Below are 27,800 nucleotides of genomic sequence, written 5' to 3'. Positions count from 1 at the left end.
ACGTGTAAGTGGCTGAGCACTCCACAGACACGTGCACCTTTAACGTAGTTCTCGGGGATATTCAGTGTGACACAGAGAGTGACAAGGCCGGCCCCTTGAAATACAGGTACAACAGAAACAGGAAGTAAGAGTGAGAGAGAAAGTTGTGGTGAAAGAGTACAGCAGGGATCACCACCATCCCCTGCCGGAGCCTCGTGGAGCTTATTAGGTGTTTTCGCTCAATATACACTCACAACGCCCGGTCTGGGAATCGAAACCGCGATCCTATGACCGCGAGTCCGCTGCCCTAACCACTGGGCCATTGCGCCTCCACACCCAAGTTAAATACAACACAAGTCACGAGACAGAAATGCCAGCTGGTGGTCCAACTCCAGAATTAACACTGTTGCCATTCTGGCCAGAAACTAGAAGATATATATATATTTTTTTTTTCAGGAAAGTGAAAGTACTTACATGATATGGGGCTAAGCCAGCCAAGAGGTTGGCAGCACAGTGAATGGAATTGTAACGGATATTCCAAACAGCTGTCAGGCACTTGGTAGCATAGAATGCAACCTGCCAAAAACAATAAACAAAATATTATTAAGAATAGACAACAAAATACAGAATTAATAAAACAAATGAACTTTAACCCTTTAGTGTTCACATTATTCTGCCAAAATTAATGCTTTTTCATCCACATTGTTTTGAACTAATCAGGCATTATCTTGTAGCTATGAGAATTTGATGAGGCAGATGTTAATTTTTAAAACGATATTGTAGGGTTGGTGTGAGAGACAAGATCTGGCCAGTTTCAACATAAAACAGGCAGAATACTTTTGGCCGGATATGGCCAGTTTAAATGCATTATCTTGTAGCTATGAGAATTTGATGAGGCAGATGTTAATTTTTAAAACGATATTGTAGGGTTGGTGTGAGAGACCAGATCTGGCCAGTTTGAACATAAAACAGGCAGAATACTTTTGGCCGGATATGGCCGGTTTAAATGCTAAAGGGTTTAAAAGAAATAATTGTCATTTTCAATAGAAGCGAAAAGAAATCAGGTTTCTTTTTTGTTTATTTCTTAAAACTTAATTATTCTATAATTTACTTGTACATTTTCTTTATTTCTAATGCAGTGAGCATATAAAAAAAAAACTTAAATAAAAATGATTATGTAATAAAAAAAAAGACAACACTCATGAGATTTTGACAAACAAGGGAGACAAGCCTGAACATGCTTCAGCTTTTATGCCTCCTCATCTAAGCATATATTTTCAGAGAACCTCTTTTGATCATTTTCCTTTAACCCTTTTAGTGTTCACATTATTCTGCCAAAATTAATGCTTCTTCATCCACATTGTTTTGAACTAATCATGCATTATCTTGTAGCTATGAGATTTTGATGAGGTAGCTGTCAATTCTTAAAACAATATTGTAGGGTTGGTGTGAGAGACCAGATCTGGCCAGTTTGAACATAAAACAGGCCGGATATGGCCGGTTTAAATGCTAAAGGGTTAAACTAAAGTGGTCTACAGTAAGGGGCTCTACCCATAGCCTGTTGCAGACCCTCAGAGACTAGTGAGATCATTGTTTTTGCTTTAACAACTGCAGGAAAAACATGAACCAGGAGGGAATTCTATGAATATAGTGTTGAAGGAAACATATACTGGAGTGTAGTGGAAGACACTTGCCTTAAGTGCCACAGAGCAGGACTGAAATCAGAACTACGTGACTGGAAAGCAAGCTTCTTAATCATACAGCTAAGCTTGAGTCCAGTTGTGTATGTGACACACAGACACACATATACATCTATGCATATAAATTTGACATGGGTGATTCTTTCTTGTCTTGGGGTCTTGGGATTCACAGTAAAACGGCTGGGTAGAATTGCACAAAAAATTAATTACACAGATGTGTAGAATGATCTGGTGGTGATGCTGGGCTCATAGCTCCCATGGTTACCGAGATAATCTACTATAATAATACTCTTGTGTTTATGAATGAGCAAGGAAGGGGTGATGTCACATTTTTTGCATAGCTCCCATGGTTACCAAGATCATCATCATCATCATCGTTTAGCGTCCGCTTTCCATGCTGGCATGGGTTGGATGGTTCAACTGGGTCTGGGAAGCCAGAAGGCTGCAACATGCCCAGTCTGATCTGGCAATGTCTCTATGGCTGGATGCCCTTCCTAACGCCAACCACTCCATGATAATCTACTATAATAATACTCTTGTGTTTATGAATGAGAAAGGAAGGGGGTGATAGATGAGTAAGGAAGGAAGGGAGTGATGTCATACTTGGTAGTGGGATGATGAAAATTGTATGCTGAAAAAAATAAATCAAACAGCGTTTCAACTCTGTGTGAATATATGCGTATGTAAGTCACACACAATGGAAGTGGGATGGTTTGTCTTTGTTCACTACAAAACACCTTTAAAACCAAAATTTCTCTGAGGAACTGTATTGAAAAAGAACAAAGAAATTTTCCTTATTATATGAATGTATTGATTAATGTTATAAAAAAAACTGATATAGGTGTAATTAACAAAAAAAAAATGGATCTGAGTCAAGCATGCTAAGTAAATCTTCATTCAACGTTTTTCTAAATAAACATTAAATATGTCTTACCTCTGGATTATCCCAATCTAATTTCCTCATCTGCCGTAATACCTGCCAAATAAAACGTTTAAAATACTTTAGGATAAACAGATTTGATAATCAGCATCTTTGAAAAATCTGATATGAAACTATGTCATGTTGCAGGCTAAATCACAAAGGCGGGGGGCAATTCTGATCAAAAGGGATCGTGAAAAAAAAGTGGGGGGAATTCCAATCAAAAGGGATCGTGAAAAAAAGTGGGGCCAATTAATAGGGATTGCGTATCACAGAAATGTCAATGTAAAAAGGGAAAACAAATTAGGTTTGTCCATGGATAGAAAAGCCTACGGAAAAGACCATGGGAACCTTGGGCAATAGTGTCATGCAAAAAGAAAACACATTACAGTAAGTGGGTCTCTTTTTTCGGTTCGTTTCTTTTTTTCTTTTGGTTCAAGCTGGCTCCGGCATTCACAAAATATTCCATCCATGATCATTCCATTTTATGTATATCTAAAATTTCATTGTCCAATGGGCCCTTCTTTTAAAACCAGCAAGATGAACTTTTGAAGGAATGTTGAACTTATTACTAACAGATCAAACAACTACATAAGGACTCCTTAGTTAGCTCAAGAGAATCCCTTTCTTGCCCTGCCATCAGAGGTAACACTTCCCTCAGTTAATGATTCTATAGTTGGCTGAAGAAAGCCTTTCCCAACCAAAAACTCCCTAGTTGACTCAAAAGAATCCCTTAATTGCCATCAAAGGCATCAACTTCCAAATATTTCCCACCCATAGCTTATCTTCTAAACAATTCAATATCATCATCATCATCATCACCAGCTATTCTCAATAGTTCAAAACAAAAAATATCTGACCACTACCTTACAATATAAAAGGAGACAGAGAGAACACACATCTCGTTAAAGGCAGCTAATGGTGGAAGTAAGTTTGTCTACCTTCATATAGCAAACAAAAAAAGAGAAGGGAAGTTTGTTGCTATCACCTTTTCCGTGGTGACCTTTGACAGATCTTTATAAAGTAGCTTGCGTATATATTCATGCATAGGAGGGCGTATTTTCTTCACCATTTGCGGTACTTCAGGTGGGTTACTGTAGTAATAAGCATTTTCTATCATTGTGATGTACCTGCTATCCAAATGAAGAGCAGCTTTTTTCCGCATCACCACGTCCTGGAGACAAAAACAAAAGATATCAGAAAGAAAAAAAATTAATGTCAAAACAAGTAGTGATTAAATATTTGAGATAATTAGTTGATAAGGTTTTCAGAGTTATTGTTTGTAAGATGGTTGATAATTTTAAAGGGTGTCTGCCAAGTCAGCTGCCAGACGTCGGAATGATGATGATGTTAGACCAACTGGATGTACTTACAAGATAGACTTTAGTTCTATGATGAGAATCCATCTGTCTGTAAAGATATCGTCCACACGTCTCGAGCAAAGCACAAGCCATTTCTATATTGTGGTGAGTGAAATCCACTAATAAATTCTGGAAAAACAAAAAAATAATAATTGAAAGCAATGAATAAAATAACTTGTGGTAGTTACATCCCTTGATATCGTGAGTTTAATCCCTTCTTGATACCATCCCATTTATGACCTCGTTCTGTGAATCAATCAAACTCTTAAAATGTTCAGGTGTGGCTGTGTAGTAAGATAGCTCCCAGGCCACATGGTTTCAGGTTCAGTCCCACTGCTTGGCACCATGGGCAAGTGTCTTCTACTATAGCCTCAAGCCAACCAAAGCCTTGTGAGTGGATTTGGCAGACAGAAACTGAAAGAAGCCTGTCATATATATATATATATATATATATATATGTATAATCTGTGTCTTGAGTAAGTCTTGACAACTAGTATTAGTGTGTTAACATCCCTATAACTTAGTGGGTCGGCAAAACAGGCTGATAGAATAAGTACCAAGTTATAATATATATACTTGGATCAAGTACTTATATTATATTATAACCTGGTACTTATTCTATCAGCCTGTTTTGCCGACCCACAAAGTTATGGGAATGTTAACACACCAATACTGGTTTGTTGAGCAGTGGTGGGAGACAGACACATACACAAGACACAGATATGTATTATATATATATAAGTACTTGGATCAATAAGTTCAAAATTCTTCAAGACGGTATCCCTAGCATGGCCACAGTCTAATGACTGAAACAAATAAAGGATATTTAAATTTAAAAAATCCTTCCCCAATGACTATGTAAAAACATTTGGTTCAGTTACCTTCCAAATAGCAGCCTTAGTAATCTTTACTAAATCCCTTCAAATTCTTGATTATTTTCAAATAAAAAAAAAGGGATGCAGAGACCTTGTGTTTCATTGGAAATATGGTCATAAAAGATTCAAATCTGTGGTTCTCTCATCCATCCAGAATCAATAAAAAAAATTACCAGTCAAAGACTAATCTATTTCATCAAATTTACCCACTACCTATATTTGCGTCTATGGCAGTAAAGATTATTATTATTATTATTAAAATACTGCCAAGGTCTGTAATCCTAGCCTTGTGCTAAAATTTGAAACCATTATTATTCAAATCCTGTGGATGTTGACTTTGCCTCTGATCCTTTCAGGATTGATAAATTAAGTTACCAGACAAGTACAGGGGTTGATGTGATCAACTTACTCCTCCCAACAAATTTCAGGCTTTGTGCCTATAGCAGAAAGGATTATTATTATTATTATTATAGCAGGGAACAATAAAAATAATCTTGCTAAATATAAAATACAGATGTCCTTGATTGTGTAACAACCACACACATTCAAACATCCTAGACGACTACTTCTAGAAGACAGTCACAGAAATAACTTAATTGCATACCCCATCCATCTAAACCAAATTGATACACCTGTCTCCATCACTCACCCCCACACCCACACTGGCCACTGAGCACAATCCCGTCCACTCTGGAATTTCCTTCCTGCAGGTACTGTCTTAGAGATGTTCAAACAAGACATCAACTGAAACAAATCTCAGCAGTCCCAGATGGACAGTGTCCCTTTTTCATGACTAATCCATCGTCATCATCATTTAACGTCCATCTTCCATGCTAATATGGATTGGACAGTTTGACGAGATCTAATGAATCACTGAAGGATTGTGTCATGCTCCCAATTCATGAAACAACAACAGCAAGAAAATAAAATAAAAAAAAATTTCAAAAAGGAAATTCAAACTTTTACCTTAAGACAAAATAGCGTCTCTGTCTTGGGGAACATCTTAAACTTCACCAGTTCACCTACCAAAGAGATAGTGAAAAAAAGAGGTGAGGTGAGATATATAAAAATAAACAACCAACCAAATAAACAATCAAATTTACAATGTTACAAAGTATTCTATGATTTTTATATATTCCATACGGAAAGACATAACGTCACACCAATTCACATTATTCATTTCACATCCCTTTACATCATTGTAAACCAAGGCTATGTAGGCCTATAGGTCGACTTATGACCAATCAGTCGGAACCAACAGTGGTCGTAAGTCAACGATGACCTGATTTAGTCACCTGAAGTTTGGAAACTATTTACATTTCACATCCATTTACACAGCTTATACAGGTCTTCATCAACTTATGACCTATCGGACTTACAACCACTTGACTTTACAATGATTAGTGCACCAGCTCCCGGCAGCAATAATAATCTAGTTGAAATCTAATGGGTTTAATTTCTTAGAAATTACCCCATCTATGGATGATATCAGCTAACAAGTGCTTCCCCTAGGTTTGGTTATCAATCGTCACTGTGTTGGATGACTACCCTGTCGCGGAGACATCAAGGCAACCTTGTATTTGTTTATAACATCACTGCTTGAGACTCCGAAATTTTTGACTAACGCCAGTATAATAGTATAATACAGAATGCTGTGACTTTTACCTGAGAATGTACATTAAGAATGTGAAAATATAAACGAGCATGATCGTTACCAACGTTGCTTCACTGGCACCTGTGCCGGTGGCACGTGTAAAAAGATTTGAGCGAGGTCATTGCCAGTACCGCCTGACTGGCCCCCATGCCGGTGGCACGTAAAAAGCACCCACTACACTCTCGGAGTGGTTGGCGTTAGGAAGGGCATCCAGCTGTAGAAGCTCTGCCAGATCAAGATTGGAGCCTGGTGCAGCCATCTGGTTCGCCAGCCCTCAGTCAAAATCGTCCAACCCATGCTAGCATGGAAAGCGGACATTAAACGATGATGATGATGATGATAAACCAAAGCTATGTAGGCCTATAACCAATCAGTCGGAACCAACTGTGGTCGTAAGTCGACAACGACCTGTATTAGTTACTCTTTACTCTTTTACATGTTTCAGTCATTTGACTGCGGCCATGCTGGAGCACCGCCTTTAATCGAGTAACTCGACCCCGGGACTTATTCTTTTGTAAGCCCAGTACTTATTCTATCGGTCTCTTTTGCCGAACCGTTAAGTAACGGGGACATAAACACACCAGCATCGGTTGTCAAACAATGCTAGGAGGACAAACACAGACACACAAACGCATATATATATATATATATATATATATATATACGACAGGCTTCTTTCAGTTTCCGTCTACCAAATCCACTCACAAGGCTTTGGTCGGCCCGAGGCTATAGTAGAAGACACTTGCCTAAGGTACCACGCAGTGGGACTGAACCCGGAACCATGTGGTTGGTAAGCAAGCTACTTACCACACAGCCACTCCTGCACCTTCAGTTACCTGAAGTTTGGAAGCTATTTCTAGTTATTAAGTTCCAGATTATCTTACTGAAGGTATTCTAAAGCAGTTCTATAACACCTGAGGTAATTACTGGTCATACATGAGTTACATCTCTGTATTTTATCCTTGAGTTTCAATTTTTGGTCAAATTCACCAAAATCATTCTGATTCCCCATACTGTCCAACAATAACTTTGATTCAATTCACTGAGATTTTATGTTGTGATAAGAATCTGACCCTTTCAGTAATTATAATGATGATGATGATCATCATCATCATCGTTTAACGTCCGTTCTCCATGCTAGCATGGGTTGGACGGTTCGACCGGGGATCTGGGAAGCCAGAAGGCTGCACCAGGCTCCAGTCTTATCTGGCAATGTTTCTACAGCTGGATGCCCTTCCTAACGCCAACCACTCCATGAGTGTAATGGGTGCTTTTTACGTGCCACCTGCACAGATGCCAGGCGAGGCTGGCAACGGCCACGGTCGGATTGGTGTATTTTACGTGCCACCGGCACGGAGGCCAGTCGAGGCGGCGCTGGCATCGGCCACGAGTTGGATAGTGCTTTTTACGTACCACCAGACCAGGGATCCTGGCTGGTTCAATTCGATTTCGATTTCGCTTGCCCCAACATGTCTTCGCAAGCAAAGGGGGTTGGCATGGGTGCCTGTCGTTGGATGAGGTTCTATATCGACTTCGCTTGCCTCAACAGGTCTTTGTGTCCAAGGGAGGAAAGGCATGCATAAGTGGGCTGGGCTCACTTGACCTGCCTGGTTATTATTATTAATATTAATATTATTAATATTACTATTATTAATATTAATGGTGGCAAGCTGGCAGAAGCAGTAGTACACTGGACAAAATGCTTAGAAGCATTTCATCTGACTTTACATTGTAAGTTCAAATTAAGCTGAGTTCAGCTTTACCTTTTTTGCAGTCAATAGATATGTACCAGTCAAGCATTAGGGTCAATGTAATTGACTTGTGACCTCCCTCAAAATTTCATGCCTTGTGCATATAGTAGAAAATGTCATCATCATCATTATTAATTTCATTTGAGAACAAATTCATGACATTATCAGAGATCATACATTGCTAAAATTCATTTCTTTAATTTCCAAGAGTTTTACCATTACAGAAACTTTTTAGGATCTTTTCGGTTTGAACAGCAGTTTTTTCTAGCGGTGTCATATGAAATTGTCACCCATAATTATGACCCTAGTATCAATCTATTGCATTTCAATCTCGGTTAGGGTTAGGGTGGGGGGAAGGGTATCTTTTTTTTCTTCAGAAATGTAAATAAACCCAATCTGTTTCTTAAACGAGGGACATATTCATACGGCACAGAATGCTTTTTACCTCAATGGATGTCAGTGATTGGTTGAAATTACAGAAATTGAAGAAAAAAAAAACAACAAATATCTTACAAACTATAGAATTTTCTCAATAAAGCCAAGAGAAAAAGATGTTTTATAAAAACATTCTATCAGTATACGAAGTTTAAAATTTTTTAGTTACCTAGAAATTATGTTAAAAACTGCCATTCAAACCGAAAAGATCCACTTTTTATGAGGCCATCATAATCAGCTTTTGATAAAAACAAATCCATTATTTATTTTTCTGTCAATAGTGTCCTGAAGAGAGATTTTTCTTACCATAACAGTTAAGTATTGCAACCAAATCTGTCATACACAAGTCATTGAGTGGAAGTTTTTTGTTGTTATTGTCAGGTCATACTAACTTTATCCAAGTAAAGGATCACAACCAAGCCCTTGTTATACCTGACTCGTTGAGAGTAAGCCCCGTCTTTTTGTCATAAGAATTTTATCCAAGTAAAGCAACACAGTAACATTACATAATTCTTCATGCTCAGAAACTTTTTTCAATGGAATGATCAAGCTTTGACATTAAACTGGGAGTCAGGTAAGTTTTGATTGCAGGTAAGCATATAAAATATGTGCAATGCTACAGTAATATTAGAAAAATAATGACATTACAATTCAAATTTCATCTGTATTTAAATTATTTATGTCTTATTTATGGTGGAATCAGCAGAGCATCATCATCATCATCATCATCGTTTAACGTCCGTTCTCCATGCTAGCATGGGTTGGACGGTTCGACCGGGGATCTGGGAAGCCAGTAGGCTGCGCCAGGCTCCAGTCTGATCTGGCAGTGTTTCTACAGCTGGATGCCCTTCCTAACGCCAACCACTCCGTGAGTGTAGTGGGTGCTTTTTACGTGCCACCAGCACAGGTGCCAGGCGAGGCTGGCAATGGCCAAGATCGGATTGCTGCAATTTACGTGCCACCAGCACAGAAGCCAGTCAAGGCGGCACTGGCTTCGGCCACGTTTGGATGATTTAAATTATTTATGTCTTATTTATGGTGGAATCAGTAGAGCATCATTATGCAAATGCCATGTTGTATTTACCTTTGTCTTTAATCATTCAGAAAAGTGGGGCAAGAAGGGTGGGATAATATACATTGCAAACAGTTAACTGGGGTTGATGTGATTGACTGTAACCCTACCTACAACATGCGTTATAATGTGCTCGTTTGAAAATATAAAAATATTTCATACGTTTAACCCTTTAGTGTTCTGATTATTCAATCAAACATAATGCTTATTGATTCACATTGATTTTAATTAATCATGCATTATCTCATATCTTCAAGATCTTGATGGTGTAATTACTTAATATAGAATAACATTGTAGGGTAGGTGTGAGAGCCTGGATCTGGTCAGTTTGAACATAAAACAGATTAACTATTTTGGTCGGATATGGCCAGTTTAACCCTTTAGTGTTCAGAATACTCTGTTAAATGTAATACTTTTACACTCAAATTGTTTTGAATTAATCATGCATTATCTTATAGCTTTGAGGTTTCAATGATGTGATTGTTTATTTTCAGAATGGCATTGTAGGTTAGGAGTGAGAGGCTAGATATCGCCAGTTTGAATATAAAACGTAAAATATATTGGGCCAGATTTGGCCGGTTTAAACACTAAAGGGTTAAAGGAATGAAAACATTTTCTGACAAACACAAGGTCAACAAATTGTAGGTGGTGGAGGCCACGGTTGATCACACTGATCCCAGTTCACAACTGATGGTTTTATCTCTGCAGAACAGATAAAAGGCAAAATCAACCTTAAAGAAATACAGTGAAATACCACAAGGAATTTCTGCCAGATGCTCTACCAATTCTGTCGCTCAAAAGTCACTAGAGAAACAAAAAGTTTACTAACCAATAAAACGTACAGTTTTCAACTTGGATTCAATGTTAATTTGGTCTTTCTTGCGTATCTGGAGAAAAGAAGAAAAATGAAATCATCAGTTAAAGAAAGAGATTGTTTACCTCTTACAGCATTTAAATAACAAGTTCAGTTAAAAAATGCTTTTTTTAAATGTGAAGATCATCAACTTTATAGAAACGCTTGAAGGCCCAGATTGGATATCCTTAACCCTTTAGCATTCAGATTATTCAGTCAAATGTAATGCTTATTTATACACATTGCTTTGAATGAATCATGCATGGTCTCGTAGCTTCAAGATTTCAATGATGTGATTGTGTATTTCTAGAATGACAGACCAGTAAAAGGATACAAGAAATAACAAAGCACTTACATGCCAGCGAAAGTCTCCTTTCAGCAAATGTACAAGATCGTTGGCAACATCTGGCATACAAGGATACAAAGTAGCCACAAGTCGGGAGTAAAAGGGTAACAAATCGTATCTGAAAACAAACAATGGAAAAGAGAGAGGAATAATAAACATCAGTTTTTGGTAGTGTTATTTAACCCCGGGTCAACGCCATGATCAAAACCACTTCTGCTTTTTCTATTATCAAGGTCTACATTTCTACAAAATGTTTGTTAGTTTCATCAATAATGTTCAATCAGCTGAATTACTCTGTAAGTGGTTGAGTATTCCACAGAGATATGGACCTTTAACATAATTCTCAGGTAGAATCAGTGTGACAGTGTATGACAAAGTTGTACCATTACATTACTGGTACAATCCAGTTGACAGGCTTCAGCGCAATTTCCATTTCTCCAACTTCATTCTCAGGGTTTGAGTTGACCCCCAGGCAATGGTACAAGACAGAAACCCAAGATAGCACACGATGAGATTGAAACTGAAACCTTATGATTGCCAAGTGAATTTTAAGTTCACATCTTAGCCATTCAGCCAAATCAAAGGAAATTACTATTCCCTTCCCTTCAAACTTTGCCATTGTCACCTGGGCATTAATGTTTTGAAACTGACCTATTTTCCATTACATTTCAGACAGATTCAGCATCAAATGGATCTTTTCGGTTTGAACGGCAGTTTTTAACATAATTTCTAGGTAACTAAACACTTTTAAACTTCGTATACTGGTAGAATGTGTTTATAAAACATCTTTTTCTCTTGGCTTTATTGAGAAAATTCTATGGGTTGTAAGATATTTGTTGTTTTTTTTTCCTTCAATTTCTGCAATTTCAACCAATCAATGACATCCATTGAGGTAAAAAAAAAACATTCTGTGCCGTATGAATATGTCCCTCGTTTAAGAAACAGCTTGTTGGGTTTATTTACAATTGTGATGAATAAAAGGTACACTTCCCCCCACCCCTAACCCTAACCCAGATTGAAATGCAATAGATCGATACTAGGGTCATAATTATGGGTGACAATTTCATATGACATCGCTAGAAAAAAATCTACCGTTCAAACCGAAAAGATCCCACCAAATTGCTGAAGCAGAAATATCCTTATAGCAAATATATTATTCTCAATATCACAGATTTGCTCGTTAGATACTTGACCATAACCACTTGAGCATGTCCCATAGCGGTTGACAATATATGCATCTCCAATCATGGACAGCATCAGAGGAAGCATCATAGCTATATAATGTTGAGAGGGATTCTTTAGAGTTTGAATAAACTGGCAGACACCCATAAAATTGACTTGGCAGACACCCATAAAATTATTAACCATCTTACAAACAATAACTCTGAGCACCTTTTCAAACTCCACCCATCTAACACCCGTAGGCATATTTACAAAGTCAGAAAACAGCACAGCTCCTATGACTTTCGGAAACATTGTTCGCTTTCCAGACATTTGTACATTACTGCATATGCTTTATACGCATGACTTTAGGAAACATTTTTTCATTCTGAGAGTTGCTGAAGCATGGAACAAACTGCTGGCATCAGTTGTTAGTTGTCAGAGCACTGCATCCTTCAAAACTTCCATGCTTCCTGAGATTCGCCAACACTACACCTGATTTTCTCCCCTCCATACACACGCAAGCATGTATCTGACTCATACATTGTTCGCTTTCCAGACATTTGTACATTACTGCATCTACTTTATACGCACTTTTGACAAGTTGTGTTGCACCTGAGTACTGTATACAATAATTTCATTATTATTATTATCATCATTATTATTATTATTATTATAAATGTAAGTGAAGGCGCATGGCTCAGTGGTTAGAGCGTCGAGCTTACGATCGTGAGGTTGTGAGCTCGAATCCCGGACCGGGCTGCGTGTTGTGTTCTTGAGCAAGGCACTTTATTTCACGTTGCTCCAGTTCACTCAGCTGTAGAAATGAGTTGCGACGTCACTGGTGCCAAGCTGTATCGACCTTTGTCTTTCCCTTGGATAACACTGGTGGCGTGGAGAGGGTAGGCTGGTATGCATGGGCGACTGCTGGTCTTCCATAAACAACCTCGCCCGGACTTGTGTCTAGGAGGGTAACTTTCTAGGTGCAATCCCATGGTCTGTGTCGTGACCGAAGGGGGTCTCCGAAATGTAAGAAAAGTTCAAAGGACGTATTAGTCATTTTTCATACTTTCTAGGGGTAAACAAATAGGAAATAACAGTTACTACCCAAGGACAAAATCTATGTCACACAATCTGATAGATTTACTAACCTGGTTCTGTGAACTGTGAAAAGAGCCCTGACCAACTTCTTTCTGTTTGTCTTGGTATTGAAGCTCATACAAAAATCAACTGCATTCTGAAAGAAAATGAACACAGCTTGCATCATAAAACTGCTCTGTCAAGTTGTTCAGACTTAGACAAAAAAAACACTTTATATATTTGGTTTATGGATTTGGTTTGCAAGATTCTTTATATTGAGAGTCAAGACTATTGAAAAGGTTGCAAGACGCAACGAAAATTTTAGGAAAATAAAAATAAGAAATAAGTGGAAATTTTACCGGTTAGTGTATAAAATTATAAGGCACAAAAAGAAAATGACTCTCCCCAGACACAACAGAGCTTTAAATATTTATATTTAAATTACATCATCAACTGCATGAAAAGAATCACCCAATACACACTAAAGTGGTTGGCATTAGGAAGGATATCTATGCTAGAGTGGACACAAGAGCACAATGTAGTCCTAGGATCCATCAGATCTTGTGAAACCCATTTCAGCATGGAATCATCATCATCATTATTTAACGTCTGCTTTCCATGCTAGCATGGGTTGGACGACTTGACTGAGGACTGGCGAACCAGATGGCTGCACCAGCCTCCAATCCGATCTGGGAGAGTTTCTACAGCTGGATGTCCTTCCTAACGCCAACCACTCTGAGAGTGTAGTGGGTGCTAATGATTCTACCAGCAGCTCGCCACCTTTAATGTACTTCGATGTATTAATATTAAAGTACATTCAAGGTGGCGAGCTGGTAGAGTCGTTAGCACACTTTAATATTAATATATCGAAATGCATTAATATTATAGAGTACAGATAAAAGTTTAAGCCACTGTAACCATACGTAGCACCTGATGATGAACCAGTATTTAACTATTTGAATCGTTATGTTTTATAAACATAGGTGAAAATGTTTACTTTGTGAAAGATGGGAATTAAAAACCAGAAAAAAAATGGGGTTTTTTTTTCCATGATTATAAAAATAATTTTTAAAACACCAACCCCACCACGACCTTCACAGCAGACAACACCAACATCAAAATCACAGTTATTACTAACACCAGCACCAATTCCACAGCCAAAGCCACCAGCAATAATGACAAAACTCAAGTGGTACCTTGTCGATCAGTTCTCTGTTAACACAATTCGGTAAAGACTGAAGGAACGTATCAAACTGAGCTTTCATCAGATGACCTGTGTCGCCTTCTTCTTCTGCAATTAAAACAGCATTCATTTATTAACAACAACGGACAAATAGTACAAGAAAGGTAATTTAAGTGTTCACAACAACAACAATTCTTTCTGATTTTGGCACAGGGCCAGCAATTTTAAGAGGCGGGGTATATAGTTGATGACATCAACTTCAGCACCTGACAGTCACTCTTTTTCTCTTTCTCTTTTCTCTTTTACCTGTTTCAGTCATTTGACTGTGGCCATGCTGGAGCACCGCCTTTTAGTCGAGCAAATCGACCCCAAGACTTATTCTTTGTAAGCCAAGTACTTATCCTATCGGTCTCCTTTGCCGAGCCACTAACGGGGACATAAACACACCAGCATCGGTTGTCAAGCGATGTTGGGGAGACAAACACAGACACACAAACACACACACACATATATATATATATATATATATATATATATATATATATATATTATACGACGGGTTTCTTTCAGTTTCCGTCTACCAAATCCACTCACAAGGCTTTGGTCGGCCCGAGGCTATAGTAGAAGACATTTGGCCAAGGTGCCACGCAGTGGGACTGAACCCAGAACTGTGTGGTTGGTAAGCAAGCTACTTCAGATTCTTTCACTTTTTGAAGTTGCTAAAATAAAGTCCCGGAGGCACATGGCCTAGTGGTTAGAGCAGCGGAATTGCGATCGAGGGATCGCGGGTTCGAATCTCAGACCAGGCGATGTGTGTGTTTATGAGCGAAACATCTAAGCTCCACGTGGCTCCGGCGAACTTCTGCCGACACTTTTGCCACAACTTTCTCTCACTCTTTCCTCCTGCATCTAGCAGCTCACCTGCGACGGACTGGCATCCCATCCAGGTGGGGAACCTATACGCCAAGGAAACTGGGGAAACCAGCCCTATGAGCCAGGCAGGGCTCGAGAAGGAACAAACAACAACAACAACAAAATAAAGTCCCAGTCAAATGCTGGAAGAAGTGTTCCATGTCATTTTGTCCGACATCATGTGTCAGATATGTTACTGTAATAAAAGAATGTTTTGTCTGAGGTTTCACACATTAGTAATTATAATACAGTGGAGGCGCAATGGCCCAGTGGTTAGGGCAGCGGAATCGCGGTCGTAGGATCGCGGTTTCGATTCCTAGACCGGGCGTTGTGAGTGTTTATTGAGCGAAAACGCCTAAAGCTCCACAAGGCTCCGGCAGGGATGGTGGTGATCCCTGCTGTACTCTTTCACCACAACTTTCTCTCACTCTTACTTCCTGTTTCTGTTGTACCTGTATTTCAAAAGGGCCGGCCTTGTCACTCTCTGTGTCACGCTGAATATCCCCAAGAACTACATTAAGGGTACACGTGTCTGTGGAGTGCTCAGCCACTTACACGTTAATTTCACTAGCAGGCTGTTCCGTTGATCGGATCAACCGGAACCCTCGTCGTCGTAACCGACGGAGTGCTTCAAAAAAAAAAATTATAATACACATAGTGTTTAGATATATATTGACGTGTCCCAGTTGAGTAGAAATGAGCTGAGCCAACAACAATCATGTTACTATATGTAACAAGATATTTTTTCTTTACTACCCACAAGGGGCTAAACACAGAGAGGACAAACAAGGACAGACAAACGGATTAAGTCGATTACATCGACCCCAGTGCGTAACTGGTACTTAATTCATCGACGCTGAAAGGATGAAAGGCAAAGTCGAACTCGGCGGAATTTGAACTCAGAACGTAACGGCTACGCATTTCGCCCGGCGTGCTAACGATTCTGCCAGCTAACAAGAAATCAACAAGATTTGAACCAGTGACTTTCTTCTTAATAAGGTTACTCTACCAGCTGAGCCACTTGAAATTTCTGCTATCACAAGACAAACCAAACCCTAACCCCAACCCATCTCTCTCTTTCAGAAGGATCCACTTTCTACCAAGAGAACATGCGTTGCCAAATTCTTTGAAACCACATGTTACCATGTTAAAAAGGAAGGACACATTGGATAATGTAGTGCTTGGAATATGGAGAAAAATAAGATGGGATGGTTATGGCTGGAATGTCTTTGATAAGGGTACTATGGTTTTAGCTTTTTATTCCATACTTGTACAGATTGTAGAGAAATATTCAACACTCTCAGACCAACAGCATCACCTCGCCATGCCCCATGGTTTTAGGTACTTCCAGGAATTTTCCTTTCTGCTTCCTCTAGAATGGTCAACATTCAACACCAACTCATGACCAGCAATAACCTTAATCCACCTGGTCAACCACAGCTGACAGAGTCACCTGTCACCACACACAAATTAACATAATTATCTCACCTGTAATACCCTATACTACCCAATCACTCAATTCACAGACAACCAGTCTTGCTACAGGATTGTATGACCAGCTAGAAATAGCTGCCAAATCTAAATCCATCATTTAAAAAGGAAATGGAAGGACATATTACACAAAATCATCATCATTTAACGTCCGCTTTCCATGCTAGCATGGGTTGAACGGTTCAACTGGGGTCTGGGAAGCCAGAAGGCTGCACCAGGCCCAGTCTGATCTGGCAGTGTTTCTACAGCTGGATGCCTTCCTAACGCCAACCACTCCGTGAGTGTAGTGGGTGCTTTTTACGTGTCACCGGCACAGGTGCCAGATGAGGCTGGCAAACGGCCACGATCGGATGTTGCTTTTTACGTGCCACCGGCACGGAGGCCAGACGAGGCTGGCAACGGCCACGATCGGATGGTGCTTTTTACGTATCTAGATATGTACCTAGATATTTCTAGAAGTTGGGATAGTCAAACCTGGAATGTCTCTGATCATAATTCTGCTCCATCAGAGCTTCCCCAAACAACACCAGTAACCTCTTAAATTAAAAAAATAAATACATATAAATTGCTCAGTTCTTGGCAAGATACCAACCTATATCTGGCTGATGAATCATGTCCAATTCTTCCTCGATGTCATCGTCTTTTAAACGCTCTTTGTTGTCATCTTTGTCCTTCACAAGCGTCTCTACAGGTAGTTCCTTCTGTTCAAATTCCATTTCCGTGTCAATGTCTTCAATTTTCAGAGTTTCAATATCTGGTGAAGTCAAAAACAAAAAAAGACAGTCTTCTAAGAAAATAAACAAGACATCATCGTCACCCCTGACCAGCAATTATCAAAACTACATCAGTAAATCTGAACACACCACACATCCATCTCTACTTTGTTATATTATACAGTAACATTATCATCACCATCATTGTCAGCTTGTGCCAACAAAAAACCTCAATGTGTTTGTTCAAACTACTAGAAATAACAGCCAAGTTCCCTCAAATCACAACCACACCTAACAATCATTGGACTATTTAGTCCTGAGACCAGAACATCTTTAGTTATAAGTCTACTCACTTAGAATTGACAAGCAGCTCATCAACAACCTCGCAACCATCTTATCATCATCATTATATATATATATATACATATACTAGAAGCTAGACCCGGTTTCACCTGGTCAGCTTGGATGATGTGGCTGTAAAACCTGCTCTGTGTAAGCATTCAACTTGTTTGGGCACGCTTACGTTAAACTACAATTTTAGAATGACGCTCAAATACTCAAATACTAAGCGAACAAAGATGAACCATCCCACTTCCATTGCCTTTTCTTGCCTTTCTTCTTCCTCCTTCCCCGTTTTCTGTTTCTTTATGATTCACCTCATATTGCACCCTCCATCTTTTTCTCACACACACACACAAACACACACATCCCTTTTACATACACACACATATATATTCAGAGTTGAAACACTGTTTATTTTTTTAAGCGTACAATTTTCATCATCCCACTACTAAGTATGACATCACTCCTTTCTTCCTTCCTTATTCATCTGTCACCCCTTCTTTTCTCATTCCTAAACACAAGAGTATTATAGTAGATTATCTCGGAAACCAGGTAGCTATGAAACAAAATACCAAGCCCAGCATCACCACCGGATCATTCTACACATCTATGTAATTTTCTGCACAATTCCACCCAGCCATTTGACCATGAATCCCAAGACAAGAAAGAATTGCCCATGTCAAATTTATATGTGTATGTATATATATATATATATATATATATATATAATATATATATATAATATATATATATATATATATATAATATTTATATATATATATATACACACACACACACCCTCTCTCTCTCTCGGAGAGGCACAAGCACCTACACACACATATACACACACGCCAGTAACTTCTGCCTACCAAATTCAATCACAAAGTTTCGGTCAGCCTAGGGCTATAACAGAAGACACTTGTCCAAAGTGCCATGCAGTGAGACTGAACCCGAAACCATGTAGCTAGGAAGCAAGCTCCCTAACCACACAGCCATGCCCGCACACACACACACACACACCACACACACACACACACACAATGGGCATCTTTCAGTTTCTATCTACCAAATCCACTCACAAGGCTTTGGTTGACCTGAGACTATAGTTGAAAACACTTGCCCAAGGCGCCACACAGTGGGACTGAACCCAGAACCATGTGGTTGAGAAGCAACCTAATATGTTAATATTTCCCATCTATTTACCACTTACATGAAACAGCAACAACAACATCATTAACGCAAAGTGTACCTTCTTCCAAGGCGGTAACATCTTCTTTGGTCTCATCTTTAGATGACGCATGTTCACTTTCTTTGTACAGGATCTACGGGGAACAAAATATATATATATCTAATCAATTTTATGCTTAATGATTTGGAGAATAATGAAGACAGAGTATTGAAATATTGATATTTACGTATCATAAATTAATTCGGAAGCTCAATGACAGGGCAACAGTGTAAGAATGGTTAACCAATATTAGGAAGAATTCTGCTGCCATGTCAGTAAACCAAGAAGGAAACTGTAAACAAACTGAACCAGTAACAGGTTGGATTCCTTGTTAGAGCTGTAGTAATCCCTTTTTTATAGAAATTACCTTTGCATCAGCAAGAAGGCCACACATTGTTATACCTTAACTCTTCTATAAATATGAATGGGGTGTCAGCCTCTATGCAGATACTCAACTTGCTAGAAACAAAAGCCAAATCATTAGCTGTATTCCTGATATCAATTTTTTTAGTCTGTCGCACCTGTGACAGTGGCACGTAAAAAGCACCCACTACACTCACGGAGTGGTTGGCGTTAGGAAGGGCATCCAGCTGTAGAAACACTGCCAGATCAGACTGGAGCCTGATGCAGCCTTCTGGCTTCCCAGATCCCTGGTCGAACCGTCCAAAACATGCTAGCATGGAAAACGGATACTAAATGATGATGATGATGATGTCTTTATGACACAAAGGGATACGGCATATCTATTCTAAAACCAAAACACACATGGAATATATTATGATGATAACATTCCAATGGAGCAGTGTTTCCAACATGGACACAATACACCAAACAGAAATGCCAATTACGGGACCAAATTTTCCCGAGGCTCAATTCCTTAGGGTCAAATTATCTCCAGAAGTTTCAAATCTCAAGTAATTTTGAGTTGTAGCTATTCTGCTACTTACAACATTGATCAACAACAAAAATGGTTATAAAAACAAGTTATAACAATGACAACAACAACAACAATAATAAAGACACTTACCCCTGGAATAAGAGATCTGAGATCAGGTAAGGATTCGTAGAAAGTTCTAGTGTCTTCATCCTCAAACAGGCTTGTATCTCCTTCATAATGGAACTAAGCAATAAAGGCAATCATTAATAAAATTAATTAGGTTTCTAAAACCGAAAAATTTATAATGAATTCACAAAAACTAAAACAAAGAAATGAAACTGTAACATTACTAATGACCCCCAATACTTGGTTGGTCCTCACTTGCCTGATCCGAGGAGAACCGATGGTCTTTGAACTCAGCCTGTTCAAATTCTGCTGAGGTCAACTTTAGCTTCCATCATTTCAAGGTCAGTGGATAAGAGAGTATCAATCTAGGGCAATAGGGGAGTGATGAAAAATGCATTAGTCGAGTGATGGAACTGCAACAATGTCAGATAGGCGTAGGAGTGGCTGTGTGGTAAGTAGCTTGTTTACCAACCACATGGTTCCAGGTTCAGTCCCACTGCATGGCACCTTGGGCAAGTGTCTTCTACTATAGCCTCGGGCCGACCAAAGCCTTGTGAATGGATTTGGTAGACGGAAACTGAAAGAAGCCCATCGTATATATATATATATATGTGTGTGTGTGTGTGTGTTTGTCCCCCTAGCATTGCTTGACAACCGATGCTGGTGTGTTATGTCCCCGTTACTTAGTGGTTCGGCAAAAGAGACCGATAGAATAAGTACTGGGTTTACAAAAGAATAAGTCCCGGGGTCGAGTTGCTCAATTAAAGGCGGTGCTCCAGCATGGCCGCAGTCAAATGACTGAAACAAGTAAAAGAGAAAGAGAGAGATACCTACTGATATTTGTTCCAGCTTTGCATTCCAAGTTCAAATCCCATGATGACTCACTTTAACATCACCTCTTGGAACCTTTGACCATTTTAGCCAAGTCTAATCCATAGAAAATATTCAGGCCAGGTTCTCTATTTTAGGGATAGCTTCCCCACCAGTCTTAGAGGCCTTCTGAAGGATCATGTGCACTACCTTCCCACCCGATTAAAAAAAAAAAAACTGTCTTTTAAAGATTTAATGAGGTGCAGAATGAGGCTATGAGGTGAAGGGTTTGCTTTCCAGCCACCTTGTTCTAAGTTCAATCCCACTTCTACCATAGCCTCGATCTGACCAAAGCCTTGGGAGTGGATTTGGTAGATGGAAACTGAAAGAAACTCATGTATGTGTGCATGTGTGTCTTTGTCCTCCACCAACACTTGACAACCAGTGTTGGTGTGTTTATGTCCCTCCCCCCGTGCCAGTGGTACGTAAAAAGCACCATCCGACCATGGCCGTTTGCCAGCCCCGTCTGGTACGTAAAAAGCACCCACTACACTCACGGAGTGGTTGGCATTAGGAAGGGCATCCAGCCGTAGATCAAACTGGGCCTGGTTCAGCCTTCTGGCTTCTCAGACCCCAGTTGAACCGTCCCGCCCATGCTAGCATGGAAAGCGGACGCTAAATGATGATGATGATATCTTAGCAGTTCAGCAATAGAGACCAATAGAATAAGTACCAGGTTTAAAAAAATATATATCCTGGGGTCAATTTGCACAACTAAAATTCTTCAAGGCGATGCCCCAGCATCGCCGCAGTCTAATGTCTGGAACAAGTAAAAGATAAAGAACCAATAACATATTTGAACCAATTCCCTTCAAACATTGATCTGGCACCTAATCTAATTTAACAAGCCTGGTGCAGCCATCTGGTTCGCCAGCCCTCAGTCAAATCGTCCAACCCATGCTAGCATGTAAAACGGACGTTAAACAATGATGATGATGATGATGATAAGGACAGTACAGGTGTTGCTAGGTAGTTAAGAAGCTTGCTTCCTAACCACATGGTCTCAAGTTCAATCTGATTATATATCATCTTGGGCGGCGAGCTGGTAGAAACGTTAGCACGCCGGGCGAAATGCGTAGCCGTATTTCGTCTGCCGCTACGTTCTGAGTTCAAATTCCGCCGAGGTCGACTTTGCCTTTCATCCTTTCGGGGTCAATTAAATAAGTACCAGTTACGCACTGGGGTTGATATAATCGACTTAATCCGCTTGTCTGTCCTTGTTTGTCCTCTCTGTGTTTAGCCCCTTGTGGGTAGTAAAGAAATAGGTATTTCGTCTGCTGTTACGTTCTGAGTTCAGTTTCCGCCGAGGTCGACTTTGCCTTTCATCCTTTCGGGGTCAATTAAATAAGTACCAGTTACGCACTGGTGTCGATATAATCGACTTAATCCGCTTGTCTGTCCTTGTTTGTCCTCTCTGTGTTTAGCCCCTTGTGGGTAGTAAAGAAATAGGTATTTCGTCTGCTGTTACGTTCTGAGTTCAGTTTCCGTTGAGGTCGACTTTGCCTTTCATCCTTTCGGGGTCAATTAAATAAGTACCAGTTACGCACTGGGGTCGATATAATCGACTTAATCTGCTTGTCTGTCCTTGTTTGTCCTCTAAAGAAATTTATATATCATCTTGGGCAAGTGTTTTCTACTATCAGCTGATCAAAGCCTTGAGAGTGGATTTAGTAGATGAAAACTGAAAGCCTATTGTGTGTGTGTGTACTAGGTTTGATATCATATGATGGCTGTAAATGAGCATCACTGTTAAACATGTAAATTTGCTCATTTCCAACCTTCCATGAAAAAAACCTATCTGAAAATGGAGAAATAGCTTTCCTGGGAACAGGTGAGAGTTGTTGCCAAGAAGGGCATCCAACTACAGAAAATCTACCTCAGCAAATTCCGTCTGACTCATGGAGAAGGAGGAGGAGGAAAAGGAAAGGAGAAAGAAAAGAAAAAAAAGGAAAAGAGGAGGTTGTACTGTTTAAATTACTTACTTCAGCATTTTTAATGGGGTTGAAGATGTCAAACATAGCGCCTTCTGAATCTTGTTTAAGCTCTGAAAAGAAATTAATTATTAACACTAATTATTTCAATCCAGAATCAATTATCTTCGGCATCTAAAACACAATGACGGGCAAAGATGGACACCATATAGTCATTTGACGGACACCATATAGTCATTTGACGGACACCATACCGTCATTTAAATTTTAGAATCAACCATAGAATCTAACCTCAATTCTACTCTGTTACACTACATAAAATCAATACATGGAAAAGTTTATCAATCAATTATCAATTAAACTTATCAATAACAAACTACTATTACTAAAACTACCACAACATTAAAACTACTACTACTACTACTAAAACAACAGAAGTGAGCAAAAACAAAAACCATCTACACTTACCTTCTTCAGGCAGGTCAGGGATTTCTTCATCAAGAAGATCCTGAATAGAAATATATATAGAATTTATTATGGAGGGTACTCTAACCCACGACACCACAAAATGCTGTGTTCTTGTAGTCACTATCTAGAGGCGAGTCAGCTTACTGGAGCTTCATCTATCTAAGGACCAGTGGTTTTCAACCAGGGTTCCGCAGAACCTTAGGGTTCCACCAGTACAGTCCAGGGGTTCCGCAAGAAGTTACAAAACTGCTAAAATCGGCAGTAATTTTTAATTCTCCTGTGCAGATATAACATATATAATATATATATATATAATATAATATAATGAAATTATTGTATACAGTGCTCAGGTGCACCACAACTTGTCAGAAAGTGCTTATAAAGTATATGCAGTAATGTACAAATGCCTGGAAAGCGAACAATGTATGAGTCAGATACATGCTTGTGTGTGTATGGAGGGGAGAAAATCAAGTGTAGTGTTGGCGAATCTCAGGAAGCATGGAAGTTTTGAAGGATGCAGTGCTCCGACAACTAACAACCGATGCCGGCAGTTTGTTCCATGCTTCAGCAACTCTCAGTGTGAAAAAATGTTTCCTGAAGTCATGGGAGCTGTGCTGTTTTCTGACTTTGTAAATATGTCCACGGGTGTTAGATGGGTGGAGTTTGAAGAGGTGCTCAGAGTTATTGTGCGTGCATAAGACTATTAAATTATTGCACAGGGGTTCCTCGAGCCAGTGGAATGTTTCCTTGGGGTTCCGCTCCAGCAAAAAGTTTGAAAAGCACTGCTATAGACTAACCACAGGACTGCCAGATGACAAAACAATCGTTAATTTTATGTGCAGTGGCGAGTGAGTTGACAGAATTGTCAACATGCCAAGCAATTTGCTTAGCGGCATTTCATCCGTCACTATGTTCAGAGTTCAAATTCCACTGAGGTTGACTTTGCCTTTCATCCTTTCAGAGTCAATAATATAAGAACCAGCTGAGCACTGGAGTCAATTTAAAAATATAAAAATTTATAAATATAAATTAAAATTTAAATAATTAAAATTTTAAATTTTATATATTTTGTATATTATATTAATTATGTTTATTTTTATGTTTTGCATTGTTTGATTTGCCTAATAGTGGTTTTATCTCTAATTTAATTTAATTTAATTTATATATATACTATAACTGACAAAGGGAGGCAGATAAAATCTGCCTTTTATAATAAGAGATATATATATATATATATATACACACACACATACACAATGGGTTTTTTCATTTTCAGTCAACCAAATCCACCAACAAGGCTTTGGTCGACTTGGGTCTATAGCAGAAGTCACTTGCCCAAAGTACCACATGGTGGGACTGAACACTAACCCACCTAACTGGAAGGCGAGCTTTTTAACCACACAGCCACACTTGCACCAAATAATGTACCGAAACCGATGTCCACTTAGTATGGCTGGAATAGTGTTGGCTTCCACCACCACAATCTACAAGAACACTAAAAGTAAAAACTCACAAATGTAAAAGTGTAAATGAAGGACAAATAAAATGCGTCAACGTACTGCGAGTGTGTATGTGTTCTGTTGTAATTTTTGGTAATTTACTATAGCTGTTTCATAATTTTCTTTCCTCTCGTTGCTCAGTTCCCCTTTCGTCTGAAAGTGAAAGAAGAAATAGTCCAATCAAAACGTATTTTACATGCCATGTGATTTAACCCTTTAGCATTTAAACTGGCCATATCCAGCCAGAAGTATTCTGCCTGTTTTATGTTCAAACTGGCCAGATCTGGTCTTTCACACTAACCCTACAATATCATTTTAAAAATTAACATCTGCCTCATCAAATTCTCATAGCTACAAGATAATGCATTTAAAGTGGCCATATCCGGCCAAAAGTATTCTGCCTGTTTTATGTTCAAACTGGCCAGATCTGGTCTTTCAAACCAGCCCTTCAATATCGTTTTAAAAATTAACATCTGCCTCATCAAATTCTCATAGTTACAAGATAATGCATTTAAACTGGCCATATCTAGCCAAAAGTATTCTGCCTCACAACATCATAAGCGGAAAGTTTAACCTCTCGAAAGAGCTGTTCTTCAATCCTGCTCCAGAGCGTTGGCTGCGGGGTCACTCCGAAAAGCTCTATCTGCGACGATTTCATCTAATCGAAGGAGAGGGGCTTTCTCCGTCCGGGTTGCGGATCCGTGAAATAAGCTGCCGGACGAGATAGTGAAGATGCCGGCAACCGCTCGTTTCAAAGTCTCTCTTGACCAGAAATGGCCTGAACTCTTTGCATGAACACCCTCCCTGTACATAACTCCATGTCCCCCTACATGGCCTTGCTTTTTTGCTTTTTGAGCCAAGAAATTAACTTAACTTATTTACACACATAGCTGAAGAAATAATACAAACTATAAACCTTTCAGTTATGGTATCCATTACCCTAGGTGGAGGCGCAATGGCCCAGTGGTTAGGGCAGCGGACCCGCGGTCATAGGATCGCGGTTTCGATTCCCAGACCGGGCGTTGTGAGTGTTTATTGAGCGAAAACACCTAAAGCTCCACGAGGCTCCGGCAGGGGATGGTGATCCCTGCTGTACTCTTTCACCACAACTTTCTCTCACTCTTTCTTCCTGTTTCTGTTGTACCTGTATTTCAAAGGGCCGGCCTTGTCACTCTCTGTGTCACGCTGAATATCCCCGAGAACTACGTTTAGGGTGCACGTGTCTGTGGAGTGCTCAGCCACTTACACGTTAATTTCACGAGCAGGCTGTTCCGTTGATTCGGATCAACCGGAACCCTCATCGTCGTAACCGACGGAGTGCTTCCTTCCCTTCCCCATTACCCTAATAATTGACAGCCAGCTGCAGATTAGCCCCAAATGGTTACAAAGGAAGAAAAATAAAAGAAAAAAAGATTGCAGTCAACTTACCTGGAGTATTTTTCGATTCTGTTGCTCAATAGTTTTGAGATCTTTGTGTAATTTTTTCAAATGTTTACATAAAGTGGCATAATATTCTTTCAGCAAATTCCTGCATGCTTTTTGTCGCTCTGGTGGTAGCATCTGTCAATGGAAAGAATTACATGAACAACAAATAAAATGAGAATGAAACCTTAATAGAGCACGAGTGTGGCTCTCATCATCATCATCGTTTAACGTCCGTTCTCCATGCTAGCATGGGTTGGACGGTTCGACTGGGGATCTGGGGAGCCAGAAGGCTGCACCAGGTTCCAGTCTTATCTGGCAATGTCTCTACAGCTGGATGCCCTTCCTAACGCCAACCACTCCGTGAGTGTAGTGGGTGCTTGTTAATTGCCACCCGCACAGGTGCCAGGCGAGGCTGGCAACGGCCACGGTCGGATTGGTGCATTTTACGTGCTACCGGCATGGAAGCCAGTCGAGGCGGCACTGGCATCGGCCATGATTCAGATAGTGCTTTTTACATACCACCAGTCCAGGGGTCCTGGCATCTGCCGGGTGCCAGTCATAGTTAAGAAGCTTGCTTTCCAATTACATGGCTTCGAGTTCAGTCCCAATATGAGGCACCTTGGACAAATGCTTTCTCCTATAGCTCTGGGCCAATCAATGCCTTGTGAGTGGATTGGGTAGATCGAAACTGAAAGTCCATCATGTGTGTGTGTGTGTGTGTGTGTGTGTGTGTGTACTTTTATTCTGTATTCTTTTACATGTTTCAGTCATTTGACTGCAGCCATTCTGGAGCAGTTAAAGAATTTGACCCCAGGACTTCTTCTTTGTAACCCTGGTACTTATTCTATTGGTCTCTTTTGTCAAGTTACAGGGACATAAACACAAAGAGACACACACGTAAATAAATATGTGTGGTGTGTGTGTGTGTATATATATATATATATATACATACATACACACACATGACAGGTTTTTTTCAGTTTCGGTCTATCAAATCTACACACAAGGTTTTGGTCAGCCTGAGGCTATAGCAGAAGACACTTGCCCAAGGTGCCATGCAGTGAGATTGAACCCAGAATCATGTGGTGAAGAAGCAAGCATCTTAGCACACAGCCATGCCTGCACACACACACACACACACACACACACGTATATATAGGTAATATTTATCCCCATTTAAATGTGAAAGTTCTGTTAGAACAAACTATACTTTGGTAGATACCATTAGAGAAACAGAACATCCACATTTAAGAGAGGATAAATATTACCTCTTGGTATTAATAATGCCTCTGTCATCTATACGTGGAAGTCACGGTCCCAAATTACACAGATGTGTAGAATGATCCAGTGGTGATGCTGGGCTTGGTATTTTTTTTCATAGCTCCCATGGTTTCCGAGATAATCTACTATAATACTCTTGTGTTTATGAATGAGAAAAGAAGGGGTGTTATATGTATAAGGAAGGAAGGGGTAATGTCATACTTGGTAGTGGGATGATGAAAATTGTATGCTGAAAAAATAAATCAAATAGCGTTTCAACTGTGTGTGA

The 27,800-nt window shown here is 39.6% G+C and overlaps 1 protein-coding gene across 4 annotated transcripts in view; it reads right to left on the bottom strand.

The window, feature by feature from the left end:
* Positions 1-27,800, bottom strand: part of LOC115223858 (regulator of nonsense transcripts 2) — a 107,268-nt gene that overhangs the window by 40,784 nt on the left and 38,684 nt on the right. For 2 of the 4 annotated variants that reach the window (XM_036513028.1, XM_036513029.1), the window contains 16 exons: positions 26,255-26,386; positions 24,887-24,979; positions 23,328-23,367; positions 22,911-22,972; positions 20,083-20,175; positions 19,038-19,149; positions 17,365-17,526; positions 14,383-14,477; positions 13,258-13,343; positions 10,955-11,063; positions 10,576-10,633; positions 5,801-5,856; positions 3,972-4,088; positions 3,587-3,772; positions 2,614-2,655; positions 454-555 (listed from right to left, as the gene is read on the bottom strand). In XM_036513028.1, coding sequence (XP_036368921.1) covers positions 454-555; positions 2,614-2,655; positions 3,587-3,772; positions 3,972-4,088; positions 5,801-5,856; positions 10,576-10,633; positions 10,955-11,063; positions 13,258-13,343; positions 14,383-14,477; positions 17,365-17,526; positions 19,038-19,149; positions 20,083-20,175; positions 22,911-22,972; positions 23,328-23,367; positions 24,887-24,979; positions 26,255-26,386 — 1,545 coding nt within the window. The remainder of the gene's footprint in view (positions 1-453; positions 556-2,613; positions 2,656-3,586; positions 3,773-3,971; positions 4,089-5,800; positions 5,857-10,575; positions 10,634-10,954; positions 11,064-13,257; positions 13,344-14,382; positions 14,478-17,364; positions 17,527-19,037; positions 19,150-20,082; positions 20,176-22,910; positions 22,973-23,327; positions 23,368-24,886; positions 24,980-26,254; positions 26,387-27,800) is intronic. The other 2 variants (XM_036513031.1, XM_036513030.1) reach the window with 1 other exon arrangement.

This window comes from Octopus sinensis, linkage group LG24 (assembly GCF_006345805.1).
Source record: "Octopus sinensis linkage group LG24, ASM634580v1, whole genome shotgun sequence".
Taxonomy (NCBI): domain Eukaryota; kingdom Metazoa; phylum Mollusca; class Cephalopoda; order Octopoda; family Octopodidae; genus Octopus; species Octopus sinensis.
This window is presented reverse-complemented; position numbering and strand designations above follow the sequence as displayed.